The 18047-nt window shown below is 35.3% G+C and overlaps 3 protein-coding genes across 5 annotated transcripts in view; 1 reads left to right on the top strand and 2 right to left on the bottom strand.

Annotated features, from left to right (window-relative positions):
• The window catches only part of LOC145213619 (intelectin-1-like), a 239640-nt gene that overhangs the window by 78223 nt on the left and 143370 nt on the right, over positions 1 to 18047 (bottom strand). The gene's annotated exons all lie outside the window — the stretch shown is intronic.
• Positions 1072 to 11167, top strand: LOC145213559 (uncharacterized). 3 transcript variants are annotated; one of them, XM_080081891.1, is made up of 11 exons: positions 1072 to 1229; positions 1556 to 1631; positions 1779 to 1877; positions 3335 to 3382; positions 6923 to 8218; positions 8329 to 8382; positions 8977 to 9036; positions 9905 to 10140; positions 10298 to 10465; positions 10600 to 10767; positions 10961 to 11167. In XM_080081891.1, exons 1-11 carry the CDS (start codon positions 1200 to 1202, stop codon positions 11000 to 11002), a joined length of 2277 nt encoding a protein of 758 aa, XP_079938017.1. In that variant the 5' UTR covers positions 1072 to 1199; the 3' UTR covers positions 11003 to 11167. The 3 variants fall into 3 exon arrangements, with proteins under 3 accessions (XP_079938017.1, XP_079938025.1, XP_079938035.1); XM_080081899.1 differs by having other exon boundaries at positions 1556 to 1650; XM_080081909.1 differs by lacking the exon at positions 10298 to 10465.
• LOC145234636 (uncharacterized) lies at positions 14041 to 15915 on the bottom strand. The gene is made up of 5 exons (XM_080099354.1): positions 15799 to 15915; positions 15516 to 15695; positions 15142 to 15326; positions 14616 to 14730; positions 14041 to 14165 (listed from the first exon to the last, which is right to left on the bottom strand). Exons 1-5 carry the CDS (start codon positions 15904 to 15906, stop codon positions 14076 to 14078), a joined length of 678 nt encoding a protein of 225 aa, XP_079955480.1. The 5' UTR covers positions 15907 to 15915; the 3' UTR covers positions 14041 to 14075.

Below are 18047 nucleotides of genomic sequence, written 5' to 3'. Positions count from 1 at the left end.
TGTATTTCTGCAGTTTGCAGATAACCAAAACCTGTGTGAAGCTGTAATTTCAGTATGAGATGCACAACCTCGGGTTTCATAGGCAATTTCATGTTGGCATTCATGCACATATACTAAATTACACAGTATAATTAGCCTTAAAACTAGTCTAAGTGAGATTACATGCCCAATATGTCAAACTGTTTACTCATTCTGTGCTAACAATGTGAAACAAGCACATACCACAAAGCATAACAAAAACATCACTGGTCAACAAACTATGGTTCATAATGAATGCTTAGTGGCCTGCATAACTTGTTGGTATTTGGGTCATGAGGTGAACTCGGACTGGAGTCAAAGTATTAAAGGTGTCATTTCAATTACTTTTTGTTTTTTATTTTTCTCCGGTGATGTTTGTCCATGCACTTTCAGCATGAAATATTTTGTAGATTTTGATGAAACATTTGCAGCGGGTAGATACAGCCAAGTGGATATGTCATTTGTTTCAAATGACTTTATAGCCCCAGTAATTATCCTGTTAGTTTCCAAAGAGTAGAATCGTTTTTATGATGCCACACACTAAAAGTTTCTGTACCTTAGTAGTGTCATAAGTGTAACAGATATTACATTAGTTGAGTCATTTAACTGTCATCAATTGAACGGTAGTTTTTCCAATTGCACTAAAAGGAATATCATCAGTCTGATGATTTTTGAACCATTAATGTTTGCTCTAAATGTGGTGGTGACATTTGTGAACTTTGTCTAAAGTTTTTGAAATTTGGACAGTTTGAAATATTGCTGAAACAATAATATTATAAAAGAGATAAGGACTCAGTGTAATTAGGTGACATATGTATATATGTTGTAAACAATATGGTAAACAGTGTGTGTAAAATACTAAACATAGCTTTTATTGGGATATATTTAGTATGTACATGATGCAACAATTTTTGTGAGATAACTTTGACAAACTTGATAGATGTTTCTATCAGATATTTAACTTACTTTCCCCAAAAATGAAATCACACATTATGGTTAAAGTCAAGGGTAATTAATGTTTTGAAGTAAGAAACTATTTTGCTTGCAGGAGTATAGGTTGTAAGGCTTTTTAACATATTTAAACCTGACTGAAATTACGTGTCAAGCAATTTCCAACCAAACCAACATCTTTCCACTTCCATTAAGCTTTGTACAGAACTAATTGGTTTTCTTTTTCGAAAATGTCAGAAAAAGTGACAAAACAGCCTCAGGTACATAATTGTAGTGGTGACTCTCATATTTGTTACTTATGGGAATTAAAATGCACCCAATGCTGTTAAATGGTTTTAAGTGAATAAAAATAATAAAATAATTTACCAGAACCAGTAAAATCAAACAAACTTGAACTAATAGGCATAATGTATAAAGATATCTTGTACAGTACGTTGAAATGAAATGGCATACAAAAATGTCTTTTTGTTTTAAAAATGGAAATATAATTCAGTGGCTGAATGGCTTGTATAACTAACTGTGGTTTTACCAAATTAGTCGAGTGTGTTTAATGTAATAAAAATTACCAGAATATTGTCATTCTCAGGATGTTCCTGTTCCAATTTCTACTGAAGTCTCACCGACAACTTCTCAAACATCAACTACTATACAAGCTGGTGAAGGTAAGGAATTTTGTTGGAGGTAAGGAATTAATCGTGAGATATAAAAACAGGGTAAATTTGGCAAGCAACAACGGCAAACAATTAAACAGAATTAGATGTTGAACAACAACCATTTCTTTTAACTTTGTTTATTTTTATTATACCCAGACAAAAGCATCAGAAAAAAGCAGGAGATTGATATGAAAGAAGCAAAAGTTGAGAAATCTGTTGTTGGAGTTCAAGGAGATGTGCATCAGACTTATAACTGTAAGCACATGTCTTGTACTTTCAGATGTAAAAAGTGAAATGCTTTTATTATAAGTTTCAGCAAATGCTTATGCCATCCTTAGTGATATGTTCATCATCAAACTATCACTATTTAAATGACGCTTGTTTAGAACCAATTAATCATTTTTTATGTGACTCAGGTAATTGTAAATGGGTGTAATTTATCTGGTCCATCATATCATTGATAATGGCTGTGTTGAATCGTTTGAATAAAAAAGCATGTCCCTTTTTGCATTTTATTGGTATATTTTATTCATGATATGCTTTATACATTTGTTGGCTATTTTTCCCTGGCGTTTGTCCACACAGTTTAAAAGATAAGTTTCGCCAATTTTCGCATTTTTACAGGTGATAAGTATAGAACTTTTTGACCCTCTACCCACAAGTTATCCAAACCATCAAATAGAATACATCAAAAAACATGAAAAATTGCTGGCATTTCATATGCTGTAAATAAAATTTATATCAGTTTGTGTAACGGGTGTGCATTATTTTACAAAGCTAGCCTTGTAAATGACTCCCAAATGTTTCGCTAGCATAGCATGAAACTTGCCAGCTGTTTTTGTTATAGATAAAACCCTCCAAATTTACACATTATATATTACTCTTTCTTATCTAATGCCCATCCATACCAATTTACATAAATGATTCCTGATTTGTATAAACCTTTACAAGATGCTTAAGTGGTGAAAAACATGTCATGTGTTTATTTGACTTTGTAACATTGTAGTTACTATGGCAGCCACAAAAGAGTAAAATATTTTTACATTTTTATGCTCACTACAAATAGTTTTGAGGTTGTGCCACAATATAAGTGACTTCACAGTGGCAAAATTGCTTAGTAGTAGAATACAAATGAATAAAGTGAATGCATTTTATATTGTACCAAGTTTGGGTCATTGGAATTTCGTTTTAATGTGAAATACTACCCTTTTGCCTCATTCTATGTTTTTTTGTTGCTTGCATTATACATTATTATACTTTCACTTTTGTGGCCAGCATTTTATTCAACCTTAAAATGAAGTTCTATACTGTAGTAGTACCTTCAAAAAGAAGATTCATTTTCTCGTGTACAAAACTTGACACAACAACTATAAAATATTTTGTTTGTGTGTGGTATGATGTCACGATTACGGTAACAATCACAAAAAAGTAAGTTTTTGTGACTCAAATGCATGATAAACAGTTTTTACTCAAATGCAGGATTGTAAAAACGGTTTGGAAACTTAAAATATTGTCCTGTTGGGTAATAGTACTAAAAATAGTTTGTCTCACGGACCCATTGGGGGTCCGCGAACCCCAGGTTGGGAACCACTGGTCTAAACGAAAACGGATTTAAATCTTGTTTACTTCTTTGATATGACCCACATAAATATATTATACAACGTTTTAGTTAACTTATCTATTGTAATTAACTCATAATTTTGTTTGTTTAGATTACAACAATGCTACAGGAAAACAACCCCCTACTGAGGAAACTAAAGGTAAACAGTATTTCTGTGTATGTGCTATTCTGTAAGTGCCTTAAATGCAACGATTTTTATCCAGTTGGCAACTTTTAATCACTTGGCACTTTTTCACATGACATTTGATCATGTGTCAGTTTATCACATGACGCTTTTTCATTGTATTTGTAGAAATAATATTTAGGGCCTTTTTACTCTGTGCTTGGTTTTGTCAACCTTACTTTGTAACCACTTCCTTTTTCATTGCAATTTTTGGCATACCTAAGTTCACTACATGAAATGATTGACATCATTTTTAGCTCAAAACAACTGTTGACTGTTTATAATTTTTTGCCATTAGAATGTTTCATAGATTTACATGAAATTTTTACAGATGGTAGATGTAGTTATGTAGATGTGTCATTCATTTCATTTGACTCGATAGCCCCTGTATTTATCCTGCTTGCCCCCAAAAAGTGATACAATTTTTTATATCGCAGGGCAGCACGAACACAAAGTTTGTGTGTAGTAATAAAGTCATAAGGCAATAGGAGTATTAACAGGCTTAAGTATGGATGATAGCTGCTGACCTCTAGCGGTCAAAGTTTCAAACAAAAGTTGATTGGTGTCCAATTGTACATGACTGTTAATTGGGCGTTTTCGATTTGTGATTTTTAAATTTTGCATGAGGAACCCATTACATACCTTACTAGCCCCCTCAAATGATTGAATTTTGTTAACAGTGTTTGAATTTAATTAAAATTTATTCAGTTTTTAGAATATGGTATTTTGATTAATCTATTGTTGTGTTTTACTTTGTAGCTCCAACATTTTTGCCTAAAACAAAAACAAACAAGGATTTTGAAGTACGATCACAGTTGTAAATGACCTATGGCATGTTGTCTTAAAACACAAGTAAACAACTGCATCATTTCAGCAGTAGTTAAAAAGTGTGAAATAACGCCCTGACAGTATAAGAACCAGGTTATTCTATTTCTCTCCTGTTTTAACAACATATAAAACTTGTATAAAAGTGTGTTGTGAACCACAAATCTGCTCCAAATTAAACATAATCACAAACAAAACTGTCACTTCAAACAGGGTGTTACAAATGACCTGTATGGCTGGTGAGTTGTGTAGTGACTCTGTGGCTGTAAATCTTGGTAATGTTAGTTTGGCTGTGGAAATTAAACACATGTTGCATTCAACCAGCGCTTAACTAGGTAAAAACAGTTTTTGGTAACTTCTGAGTAACTGTGAATGGGGTTGTGGTAAACAAGGTTACGATGGTAGAACGTAAATTTTTGTTTTTTACTCACACATGTTCTTTTACTCCCACAACTCTTGACTACCTTTTGGTGTTCAGAAAATCACTGTAGTAGGGTAAAAATAAGCTTGGCAAATGAGGTGTGTGATTAACAGAGTTTTTCTGTACTTGTTTTTTTGTCCTTTAATTTAATTCAAGCTAGTTAAAAATGTCATGTGTTATGAATGATAGTAAGGATTAATCGTTATATGGGATGACGCAATTACTTTAAAAATCTAAAGGTTTTTTTTTTGTAGAATTTGGTGTATTAGTTTTTCCTATTCTTCTTTACCAAATATTGCAAAGCTGAAAGTAACCCAAATATGGGCATAGTGCATCTAACATTATAACACCATAATAATAATGTTACCAATTTGCATGAACACATGTGCAGGGATCAAATTTGTTTCTGCCTACAGACCAACTATGTGGACAAATTCCAAATATAATTTGATTTATGACCAAGTATTGCTCATCCAGCAGTTTTATTGTAAACAATCGACGTTTCGACGTCCTATACAAGACGCCTTCATCAGGATAATGACATAACTTGCAGGACAAATTTCTTTTAAAGCGACAAAATGCAAACCACACACATGTAAAACAGCGGTAACAAGATTGCGCGGCTGCAAACTCGCACCACTGTAGCGTTAAAACAAGCTCAGTGGTGTAAAAGCGACCGATAATTTATTCAGGCCCCCAAAACGTATTTTTTTAAAAACGACTCTAGTGACCAAAGTACATGATGTAGCCTAGGAGTTTCATGCTTTGTTGGTGGTGCAATGTAAGATTATCTAAATAATTTTCTAACTTTTTATTGGATTCATCCATTTTCACCCCTTTAACCCTGAAATAATCAGTTTTAGTTTTTCAAGTTTCTTAGGTCAGAAATCCAAGCCAGTTAAATATATGTGCTAAAATACAAAAATTTTAAGAAAAAAAATGTTTGCAGCGGGTTACTCATTTAGCATTCAAAATTTTGGCTCAACGGCCAAATGGTTTCCATTACAGCCAATAATATCTGTACACTGAAAAGCTCAAGGAAATTATTCACTGGTTTACAACTGCAGCGATTTAATGCATAGCGAGAGATCGCTGCTTGACGCCATGGACAGGCGTTTTACGAGGCTTTTTCCATGATTAGACATCAGCACAATAATGCTATGTGGTTTCATTAAGTTAGCACACATATTTTCAGTGTTAGCAAAGGTTTTGTATCTTATAAGCAATTAAAACGATATTTTAAATTATTTTATTAAAACGGTATTGTACATTTCAGGCTAACGTTGTTGATTAATATGAAGGTAAAAACTACATGTTTTCCAAAGATGCAATAAAATGTCATTGAACGGTCATTGACAAGTTGACCGCCTTATGACGACTGAAGGTCAACTTGTAGGAAAAGCAGAACACAGTTGAGAATGATTATTTTGTCACAAAATAGCTTCTTTAATTTTTACACATATACCCTAGAAACAATACGTAAGATAAATATAGGATGGGAGAAATGTTATTGTTAATCCCTAAGGACTGCATGCTATGAAAAACCGTGTTAAAAGATCTTTAAACAGTCGTTCATCAACTACACCGCGATAAGCTACTCAAGAACAAATAATTTATATGACAATAATGATGCAAAAAGCATACGTACAAAGTTTTTTTGAAGCTGGGTTAATGCTTTCTAATAATTTGTCCTCAAGAAATTAAAAATAACCGCAACATTTGTTTTCCGTAAATCCACACAAACACGTGTGGGGGACCCATTCATTTTGTTTGCAAAAACAATCATATATGTAAATCAAAAGATGTGTGTATTAAATTGGCACATATCGTATAGAATATATAAAATGGAAGTATATCAGAAAGCCACCTTTCTAGTTTAAACTAGATAAACCTTCTTCTTGTTTCGTATGTACCAGGCAAAACATTGTTTATTAACATCAAGGGAAAAATACTACCAATTTTTTAAAAGCCAGAACAAATGGTCATTAAATGGTCATAGCTTGGCCGCTGTACGATGAGAAGAACACAGTTAGGAATGATTTTTTGTCACAGCGTAACTTCTTGATTTTTGACAAATAAACTCCAGAACAAAATAACTCCTCAAAAAAAAACCATTGTGTTTTTTCATTTAATTTGTCCTAAGGGAGATGTTTTTATTGTTTTGGTCCAGTTAAACATCTGTATCAAAGTTTTTAATATATCTGAATATATTAGTTTTGGCATAAACTATTTTTTGCTTATTGCCTGATTAGCATGCTTTTTTATTTCAGTTGCTGCTATCAAAAGGCACCAGAAGGAGCACATAAAGAACTTGCCAGAAAGTGTGATGCTTTATGATGAAAAATTAAAACCAAAACAACTACCCGATGTACATCCAGGAATGCATGAGTATGAGGCCTATCAAGGAGAGAGTCCTGTGGAGAAAGAGAAGTTCATACCATCTACTAAACAGGAATTTGCCTCCCCTCCGCATAAACGGCCTGTTTCCTTTGATACTTTATTAAACCTTACTACACGTAAAAAGTTCATCACATTAGTCGGCCCACCTGGTTCAGGAAAAACTACACTCTCCAAACGATTGGCAAAGTTAAGTCAAGAAAATCAATCTGTCATGTTTCTTCTTAGATTTATGGACCTAAATTATGAGCAGCTTCTAACATGCAAACAACTGTTTGTTGACTATCTCTGTCCTGGGTTGGATGACGAAACAAAAGAAAATGCATTTCAGTGGATGATAGAAAACCAAGATAAGTGTGTTTTTGTTTTTGACGGTTATGACCAGACTGAACTGTCACTTAAAAACTTGAAACCTACTAGTGTCGATTATAAAACACCCATGGCAATTGATCAGCTAGTAGCCAATCTTTGTTGCAAGAAGTTTTTCAAAGATTCTTTACTATTGTTTACTTCACGTCCTCATAAAATTCTTAAAATCCCATCAGAGCTTCGGCCAGATGTCACAGTTCATGTTGATGACCTTTCAACTGAAGACATGGAAAAGCTGTTCCGTGCTTTGGCAGGGGACAGAGCAGATGAATTGTGGGAAATGGTATCAACCAAAGCCCCGCAACTGTTTGGTCTTTGCCATAATCCTTTATTACTGCAATTTATTATTTTTGCTGTTTCACATGGAGATATAAACAAAGTTAAAACAGTCACAGAGGTTTTCCAAACTGTGTTAGACCATCTAAGATACTCTGAGCATGCACGCAATGAGGATATTGCCAAGTTGTGGAAGCCACTTGGTAAAATGGCGTATGATGGCATGCATGTGGAAACAGTTGTTTTCACAATAGAAAGTCTTGGGGGTCTTAAAGCAGCTGATGTTCAAGATGTCATCATAGTCTTTGCTCGTTCACTCGGCTTTCCAGCTCAACGGTTATTTGAGGGTGACCAGCTATTTTACTTTTCTCATCAAACGTTGCAGGAGATATTTGCAGCCAAATACATCTGCGAGTTCATGTCGGATGAGGAATTCAACGAAATTATTCCTGAGGTGGCCAAGGGAGACCATTGGTCAATGGTTCGACGATTTTTATGTGGTCTCTTGTTTGGGGACAAAAAACGTGGGTGTCCAAATTGTAAATGCAATAGTTTATTAAACTTTTAACAGTTTTATTTCCATGTTAAACTGTTGTGTATTTATCAACACTTAGTAATTATGATACGTTTACAGGTATGCAAACAACTTCATGCAAAACTGCTGATCAACTCTCAACAAGAAGGCAAGGTATAAAATACGAAATTTTAATGTACTGCACTGGCCGCCAGGGTTGGGTAACGAATCCTATCAGTCTAGTCCAGTGGTTCATGCACCGTGGCACCCTAACAGCAACCCCCGTAAGACATGTGGCCCCCACCAAAAAATGCAAGCAGCAAACCCAACTAAATTGTAAAGTCAATGATCTATTTGGATATTTTTGTTGCTAAAAATAAACCTCAATAACGCAATTAAATCATTTGCAACACACACTTAATTCTAAGCATTATCAAAGAAAATAGTGCGACTAACGAAAAGCCAATGACCTGTGACACAAATTACTGGTTATTCATTACCGTGGTGGGCAGCTTTATCGCTTTAAATCCAGTTTTGGTAATATAAATGTTAAGAAAGGCACCCAAGGCTCGCTTAATAGTGACACCATACATGCGATCCATGCATTTCCGTCTTTCTTAAAATTTCTTTGTGCAAGTCTCTCGTTTCTCAGGGTTTTCCGCTTTTATTCTTAAAGTTTATTTAACCTGCCTGTCAGACCACGTTGTTAATATCCTCTTCCCGCTTTTTTGCATAAAAACGTTTTGAAGATTTTGTTTATTTCTGCAGCTTTTCGCGAAAATCTTATCGAATACATGAAAACCGACGTGCATGAATACGAATTGATAGGTAAGAGTATGTTTCAGTCTTTAAATTGCCTTTAATACACCATTACCAAATATCTACCAAATGTACCTTTCCATACATAACCGTAATAATTTTTGTCAGGAAGTTTTTTTTACAAAAAGTTATGTCACTATTCTGGCTACAATTGCGTCGGTAAAGCCTTGTTTTTGCAACAATATGGAAATAGTAAGTAACCTAACAACCAAACAAAACGAATTAATTCCAAACTAAAAACATTTTTTGTGTTAAACTTAAACTAAATTTGCCCCAACAGTAACAAATTAAACTCGTTGGCACCGCTAGCGGAACTTTGCCAAAACATTGCTACTACAATTGCATTGTTGCCTGTGACATAACAAATTTTGTATTACGTCATAACTATCAAATTGTGTTTGTGGAACATTTTGCTTACCAAGTGAAATTGTAAATCAGAAGCCGTTAAAAGTTCTGGAGGAAGGACGCATTAATTTTGCTCTCGTGTTTAGATGCTAAATTTGTAATTTTTAATCGCTGATAGTGTTTAATCTTTTACAAAGTGAGCAAGGTGAAAAGTTGTGCAAATAAACAGGTAGGCAGACTTATTAAAACTTACTAATACAGTGTATAACGTATAAAAGTAGACCGAATTAACTTTGGTTCAGCAATAATGCAAATAGGCAACTGTTGTAATTTTTTTCTTAATATACTGGGCGTTTATTTTTGTGATAATAAAAAAATCTTTTAAAACATAAATTTTAGCCCTGCTTTTGCCTTTCAAAGGTATTGAAATAACTTTTTTGGTCCGCCCAAACTTTGAGATTATTTTCTTGTCGCCCAGTTTTAGCCTTTTATACAACCCACAGCATCTAAAAAAATCTTTATATTTGATTAGATCTGCTGACGGACTTGCAAGAATGCTCAGATGATGAAAAGGATTTTCTTGCAAGTCATCTTCCTGTGAAGTTTAATTTCCGCTTCACCCCCATCTCATCGAGCGCAGCGCACGCCTTGGCTGAAATCCTCCCGAGGTTGAATCGAACTGTTAAGGAGCTGTTCCTTGGCCACTGCAACCTGAACTCAGACACACTGAGGGTGATTTGTGGAGGAATCAGTAAAATGGAACACGGGGTTTGTTATTACTGTGATTTTGTTTCATGAGAATATATTTTAATAATAATTACAAAACCTGAAATTAAATAAATGACGACACAATTACGTCACTCATCACGTGACAGGTACTTTGTTCAGTTCATATTTGCGACAAATAATCATCAAACTTGCGCAGATGGAAGAACTTTATCTGAGTGGAAACATGTTCGGAGATCCCGGGGTCAAAATAATTTCCGAGTGTTTAAGGAAATTGGAACTGAGGGTGTTGTATCTGATGGAATGCGGGATTTCTGCAGCTGGTTTGGAAGTTTTATGTGGAGAAATTAAACTTCTTGATATCCCGGTGAGATTTTTTAGTTCTACATTATTACAAAACCTTCAATTGAAGCAAATGACGACACAATTACGTCACTCATCATGTGACAGTTAATTTGTTCAGTTAATATTTGCGACAAATAATTATCAAATCTTGCGCAGATGGAAGTACTTAATCTGAGTGAAAACGAGTTCGGAGATCCCGAAGTGGAAATCATTTCCGCTTCCGGTTGTTTAAGGAAAGTTAAGAAGTTGCTTCTGTGGAGTTGCGGGATTTCTTATGATGGGAAACAGATTTTATACAGAGAACTGGAAAGACTCGGACTTCCCGTAAGATTGTTTGTTCGATTTATAGACAAACATTTTCCAACACAAAATCACCTGTGAATAAAATAGTGACGTAAATATGATTACGTCATAGGCTGGTGACGTCACACGCTCAGCAAGCCTGAACTTTGTATGTGATTCTACTTGTGTCATTTAGAAAGATTTCAGCTGAATGTTTTTTGTTTGTTTTTTGCAGGGGGATGTTTATTTCAGTGTGTTAGAGCAACTATCCCATTAAGAAAGCGAGTTTTCCGACAATGATGAAGAATGTTCTGATGAAAGTTAAACTTCTACTTTGAACTTTTTCAACAAGATTTTCACAAACTTCTTCATTTTTTTGTTTGTTTCGTTTCATTATTCGTGATTCTCGTGCTAATAAAAATAAAGAAAACAAATTTTTAAATGAGGTTTTAGTCACAAGTTTCTTAAATAAAACTGAATAATAAAAACAAACATAAATTTACTTCAAAGTTTTAAAATTAACCTGAACTGGGAAATTTGTCCAAACTGCATCGTTACCATGATAATAAAATTCACACCTATTCATGTAAATTAGAAAAATAGAAATACGTTTTTTTGGCAGAACCGGGTGTTTTGGAAGTCTGGATTTCAATGGTTTATCAAAGTTATTAAATTTGTTTTATTTCTGTTTTCTATTTTATCTACCTGATGCGTAAAATAATTATGTTTTTATATACATGTGCTGGATCCAGGGCTGCCACTCCTTGGGATTTTTTCTTATGATCTGGATTTCAGTTGTGAGCTTGGGATATTAGAAAAACCATTTGACAACTTTTTAATGTTATGCGTCTAAAAAGTCTAAACGTAAAATATACAAATAAATTGGCCTAGCTTACTTTAAAATATATGATATTTTAAGTTTAACATAAAAATGCATATTCTTAAAATATACTAAAAGAAATATAATAACACAAGAGAAAAAAATCTTTTTGCATTTAGGTTAAATTTTGTGCAATTTGTGGTAGCCACGGATTCCTAAGCTCATAACGCAAAGAGAATTTTGCCCAACCTCTTATTCCAAGCATCTTTTGTATGCTGGTAAGAAACTGGAGTGATTAATGAAAGTTATATTGCCAGTAGGTACGCAGGCAATGTGCTAGGAAATAAAAGTATGTCTATTTCATGATTATTAGCTGTCTTGGGACTTTTCGTAAGTGAACCTTGGTATGCTTGTAAATTCTCAGTGGCAGCCCTGGTCGCCATTGGTAACAAACAACGCCAAACTGTACGGCTAGTAGCGCTATGTACCAACTCAGTATTGTCTGTGTAGTATCTATTCCAGGAGCCTGGGTTATTTTGATTTGGTTGTCTTAATCATGGAAAGTTGACTTTGAGGGGTTTTCACTAAAAACTTGATGAAAATCATTTAGAACAGGAGTGGGCAACCAAAAAAAAGGTTGTGCGGCCCACAGAGACTTGGATTTCAGAAGTACTGGCAAACAAGTTCATTTATTTCATATTTTTGAGCTTGTCAATGCGCCTGATGCTAGTTTTTTGCGACCTGGCAAAATGTGGCTAGAATCAAATACGAATTATACTTGTGGTTAAGCATATGTGGTAAGAAACAGAGCCAAATCACTTTGTGTTATACACAGGTGCGGCCCGAGATCCAATTTTGACATTGGCAATTGACCCCACTGTAACAAATGTTGCCCACCCCTGATTTAAAAAATGAAATTTTAAAGTTTCAAGCCACCTATCAGCAGGGGCAATGTCTTCCAAAAATAATTCTGCGACTTTTATTAATCTTCAATAGATTTCTTGTATTTCTCTGCCAATTTAAACTTTTAAGAAACTTTAACTTTGACATGTAGGCTTGCACAAGAATAATACTTTTAAAATCTCAACAAATTCTTACTCTGTGTGGTTTTCCCAGTAAGCTTGCGACTGTAGCATTTAATAATGAAAAATGCAGTGATGCTATTGTACAGAGAAAACAATATGACGGACGAAGTAACTCGTGTGAAGCAAAAGCTGTTCTGTGGTGCGCTGCAAAAAAGTGCGAAGCAAGTTTAACTTTAAAGTGACTTATTTTTATGACCAACAGTAACCTAAAAGGATTTCTGGCATCATAACAACTATATACTTCATTATACTTACACGTCATGACTTATTGTTGGTCTTATAATTAGGAAAATGTTCACAAAATCAAGCAAACTTCGTGAAACGGATTTTGAGATCCGATGCGAACAGGATAAATCCGCTCGTTTCTAGCATATTCTATTATTTATTATTACATTGTTGGCTTTAAATGAATTTGGTTCCAGCACAATGTTCTGTTCGGATTTCTCAACTTTTTCTAAGTTAGTTTATAACCATAGAAATGGCCTTAAATTATACATTAGACCAAATTTTTACAAACAATTATGCAAACACTTGAATGTGGAGGCGTTTATAAAATTATATTACAACATAATTTTCCTTTGCATCACCGATAACGCTGTATCACGTTCGCCTGTATTTTCCACGATAACCTTGCTTTCAAATGCACCATAAATGTTTGCGCAATGAATACCATAACCCTGCAATAGAGGCATTACACTGCTTTCCAAGGCAGCACAGCCTCAATAAAACACGCTAGTATAAATCTTGCAAAGTAAAAGAGTTTTGCAAAGCCTGAATATCGCTCAGTTTTTGTGTCGCATTCAACAGTTTGTATTCCGTGGTGTGAAGCTAGCTCGCAGTTGGCGGTTTGTCTCTTCCCGTTTCCAGAGGAATTTTTAGGTCATTGCTCGACTATACTCGTGACGTGGTCTGAAATAATACAAAGTCAGTGAGAATGAAAACATTCGGATCATAACATGGTGATTGACAGAAAACAAACAAGCACAAAAATAGATGTTTGCAAAACGTCATTATTAAAAAAAATGTTTAGCTGAAGTAAGTTTCAAAAGCTAAAATGGAAGAAAACATATAACACTTGCCGTTTACAGTATATTTTGAATTTTGTTGTTGATTTTAATGAGCACAGCCGCTGTAACCATTCGTCTGCTGTAAATTTAACCTCAAACAAAAGCTGCTGTTTTGAAAAAAAATCTGTAGATTACTATTATCTATGGGAGAGGAGAAAAAATAGGGACTAAACGAATGTGTGTCCTTTGCAGGGAAGGTAACGCATTACTAGTTGGGTTAAGAAACACAATCATACCAGAATACTGACTGATAAACTGATAATACCTTCATGAAATCAATAAAACACAGCACACCAAACGATTTTATATTACTGATGTAGACAAATTCGGCAAAACTGTGGAATTATCTGCAAACCGACCAAAACTACTGATGTTAAATTACGAGGCAATGACATCTACGCTTACGTGGCTCTCCTGGACCGGTGGTATATTTTCAACCATAATATTAGGAGCCTTCAGTTCCTGACACTGCGAGATGAAATATCCACAGACATAAATCAAGATGGGCATTTTTAAACACTGAATTTATTTAAAACCATAAACTCTAGACCATAGAGAGTTTGCAAACTACAATGTTCAAGAACTATAACTGTAGATTTTGCACAAAAACCTTTTTGAGAAACACATAAACATTATCATTATGCTGGTAAATGGAAAAGCTATAGTTAATAAACCCTTTAACAAGCAACCAAATCGTATTTAAAACAGATTGGGAGCACACTGCCTTAGGAGGGGAAAGTGCTTTTTAATTACTTGACAGTGTTTAGTCCAATCCTAATTGGAAGTTTGTTCAAACCACGCGATTGAAACTTTTACTAGACTCCTTATATTTGCTTTTATGTAACATTTTACTTTTATTCGTGAAGAACATTGCAATTTTTCTTTTAATTAGGTGCAAAATTAATTAGATTTGTCAACCTGTAATTTGTTGGTGAGGTCGTGACATTTGCGTCTGTTCTGTGCGAGTTGAGACTGGAGATCTTTAATCTTGTCTTCGTATCTCTCCACTGCGCTCTTCGTTTCTTCCTTCCACCTGAAATGCACACAAATAAGCGTCGATTTGATGTGTTTGAAAGCAGATCAACAACCGTGCTCGTCCAAACAATGCGCGGCATGATCTTTCCTTAAGTGATGATGTTAAACCGAATATTTCGTTGGCGGAGATTTCATTTTGTTACCTGTCTTATTCTACACCAAAGAACCATGACTGGATGATCCATTAGGCAATTACAATTGCACATTGAGCAAAATTGACTTGATATTGTACGACGATTATCTCATATTGCGCAACAATCCTTTGATATTGAGCCATAGTCGATCGAAATTTTGCAACAATCACCAGCTATTACGCAAATAGAATTTCGCAATACCTGGCACAGCGCATTATCCTATTAATTGTTAAGCAATAATAGCTGGTTATTGCGCAATCCTGAACCCAAACTACCTGGCATTGATCCTTTGCTGGTCAGCTAACATTTTGTGAAGTTGGCGGACACTGTTGCGGTTTGTATCATCCATTCTCTTCAACCGACATTGCAGTTGCTTCTTCTCTCGTTCCAAGGTGTCTTTACTCGTTGTAAACTCCTTAGCAGCGTTCAGTCGAGCTGACCTTGCCTCAGCTTCCAGTTTCTGACGACAAATGTTCATTTTTAACTCATTCTTGTTTAGATCATTCAGTTTCAAGCCGCTTACAACTCTGTTTCCACCAACAGCATGGTCTGATGCATTAAATACAGCGCGCATATACAAGTAGCTTTTACAAAACGTCACGCCCCTTTTTCCGCCAATCACATCCTGTTAACGATCGGCCACGCCCACCTGTATATGATGTTTGCTTTGATTGACGGTTTCGAGAAGATGAAGTCGTTCGTGTTGCGATTCCTCCATCTCACGTTGAATCCGGTTTACTTTCTGATCCAGGGATTGGTTGGATGAGAGGAGTCTCATCTTCTCGTCTTTACTCCCCATCCTGGAGCGCTTCAGTCGATCTTCCAGTGACTTGGGAAATTGTGCAGAGTCAAGTAAACTTGAGTCATATTTTTATTACAGTACGTTTTACTCAAATTTAAGCCAAAACTCAACTCGAAAACAACTGGTCTACCTGTATTGTTATCAAGGCGTCGTCTCTTGCTCTCTCAGCATTGATTGTTCTCCGTTGAAACTCCTCCAACTTCGGCTGATTCTGATCTTCTTTTCTCTGCCGGATCATAGATTAAAGCTCCTCCTCCGCACTTCTCTTTGCTCTCTTCGCTCGATCCGCATCCGATCTCAAATTAGCTGCCTTCAATTCCAAGGTCTACAAGAAAAAGTCTCGACGATTTATAGGAAATTGGTCTACAGAGAAACGCCCCGAAGATGTGCTCTCATAAAAAAATTCAACGTAGATTTTGAGTAAATATAATCGTATGATCGGTATTGCCGAACAGATCACTTTCCACTTTGGCGTGTGTATAAATATCAACCAAATACATGTCTTGTGTAGTTACCGTTAGTATAATGACCCCACGTTGGGTTTAAATATTGTCTGAGGATGGGTTGCGCTCTAGGGCCTCTTGTAAGTCAGAAGGCGCTTTACGAATTTACAGGCAACGGCTGTTTTGTATCTCAACCAGGACAACTTTATACAGTGACAATATAACATGGTACACACATTTTTCTTTGTTTAAGAAATAGAAAAAAAATCTTTGTACTGTATTGCGCACATTCAGCCTTATTTAACCCATAAAGGCGATCTGTAAAGGACGTCGAACATTCAGTAAACAAATACAATTGCCAGAAGAGCTCAATAAATTTAATATCATGTCTGGCAGCAACAACTTATATATATATATGACACATCATTTCAAAGTTGTAGCAAAAGAATGTGTTACATAAGGTCTGTGGGATATTATGTGCACATCTTTATGCAAAAGATGGAAAGTCTTATATGAACAAGCCACTTTTGTAACATCAAAGCTCACAAGAAAATCCCATCTCGATTTCTTTAACCAATCAATGAATGTTCAGTTGGGCTCGTGAGTTCACTTTGTCCACTTTGCGCCGCCACTTCATCTACCTTTCATGACAATGGACAACAGGAACTTGGCCGAACGGTCTGGCGCGCCTGACCCACATACAGACATAAAAAACCCTGATCGGGATTCGTCCCCGGGAGTGTCCTGGGTTCGAACCCCGTGAAAAAAAATTGTTTTGGATTTGTTTAGATTGCTCTGTTCAACCCTGAAGACCGAACTGTTACTAGTTTGACCAGACAAATTGGGTTAAAAACTAATTGACTAAAAATACTTTCGACCGAATTATCAATAAAAATGTATCAATTTCTTTGAATAACTATATGATACAAAATTCATTTTTTTCATCTCAGAGCACGACTCTCTATTGCAAAAACAACTCTAACCGACGAGTAAAGCTCATAAATTTTGTGCTTCTTTTTTAACATATCTAGAGGAAAATTCTGTTAACTTTTTAGCTTCGTTTATTTCAAACAATTTTGTAACATACCATTTTTTCTCCTGAGTTCACGCACGTTTCCTGATCTCACCTGTGTGCATTATAAAGATAAATTATACACTTATATTTCCGACTATAGACACTGACAATACCGACTTGTGGTCATCTTCACTTTGGGGTGGGGGAAGATATCTTATTTTCCGAGACCCGTATTCACATTCCAGACAGGTTTATTTCAAAACATAAAGCAGACTAAAAAAACAACAAAATGAGGAACTTTTGTTGTTCTTATGCGAAATGCGTTGACACCAAAGCGTCGAAGGCGTTATTGCTCCACAAGTGATTAAAAATAAATTTATATCGATTCGCAAGTGGGCGCACCGAAGCCAGCAGCAATAGGTTGCCGAAGATGCTGTTGTGACCTTTAGTAACCTAGGAGTTCGATGTTGGTGGCTAGATGTTGTAGCACCACCAAGTGACAAAAATATGAACATTTGCCAGTGGGTGCAAGAAAGATGCGAAAGGCGGGGCCTCCAAACGGCATTACACCAAAAACTCAAATGCAACGAGAACGAGTGATTGCGTACGTCAGAATACTACACAAAGGTTTATAGTTGACCTTTTCAGTGAGGAAAATCCATGATAGGAAAATCCATGATAACTGTCAATTAACTTGATGGTTTCTTGATATTTTTGAGTTGTAAGTGAGTGAGTGATCGACTGTTATAAAATAAAATCGCAATTTAATTGGCGACATTTGCTGACCTCAAATCTTATTACTTCACTATAACTTTTTGAGTAATGGAATAAATGTGCTTTGGTCAGTACGAATGAGAGGTAGCAGTTAAGCATATTGCGACACGATTTTGTCTTCTGTGTTAAAATAAACAACAAATTTGT

The sequence above is a fragment of the Phallusia mammillata genome, chromosome 1 (genome assembly GCF_965637545.1).
Source record: "Phallusia mammillata chromosome 1, kaPhaMamm4.hap1.1, whole genome shotgun sequence".
NCBI lineage: Eukaryota > Metazoa > Chordata > Ascidiacea > Phlebobranchia > Ascidiidae > Phallusia > Phallusia mammillata.
Note: the sequence above shows the minus strand (reverse complement) of the source record. Positions and strands in the feature narration are given on the sequence as shown.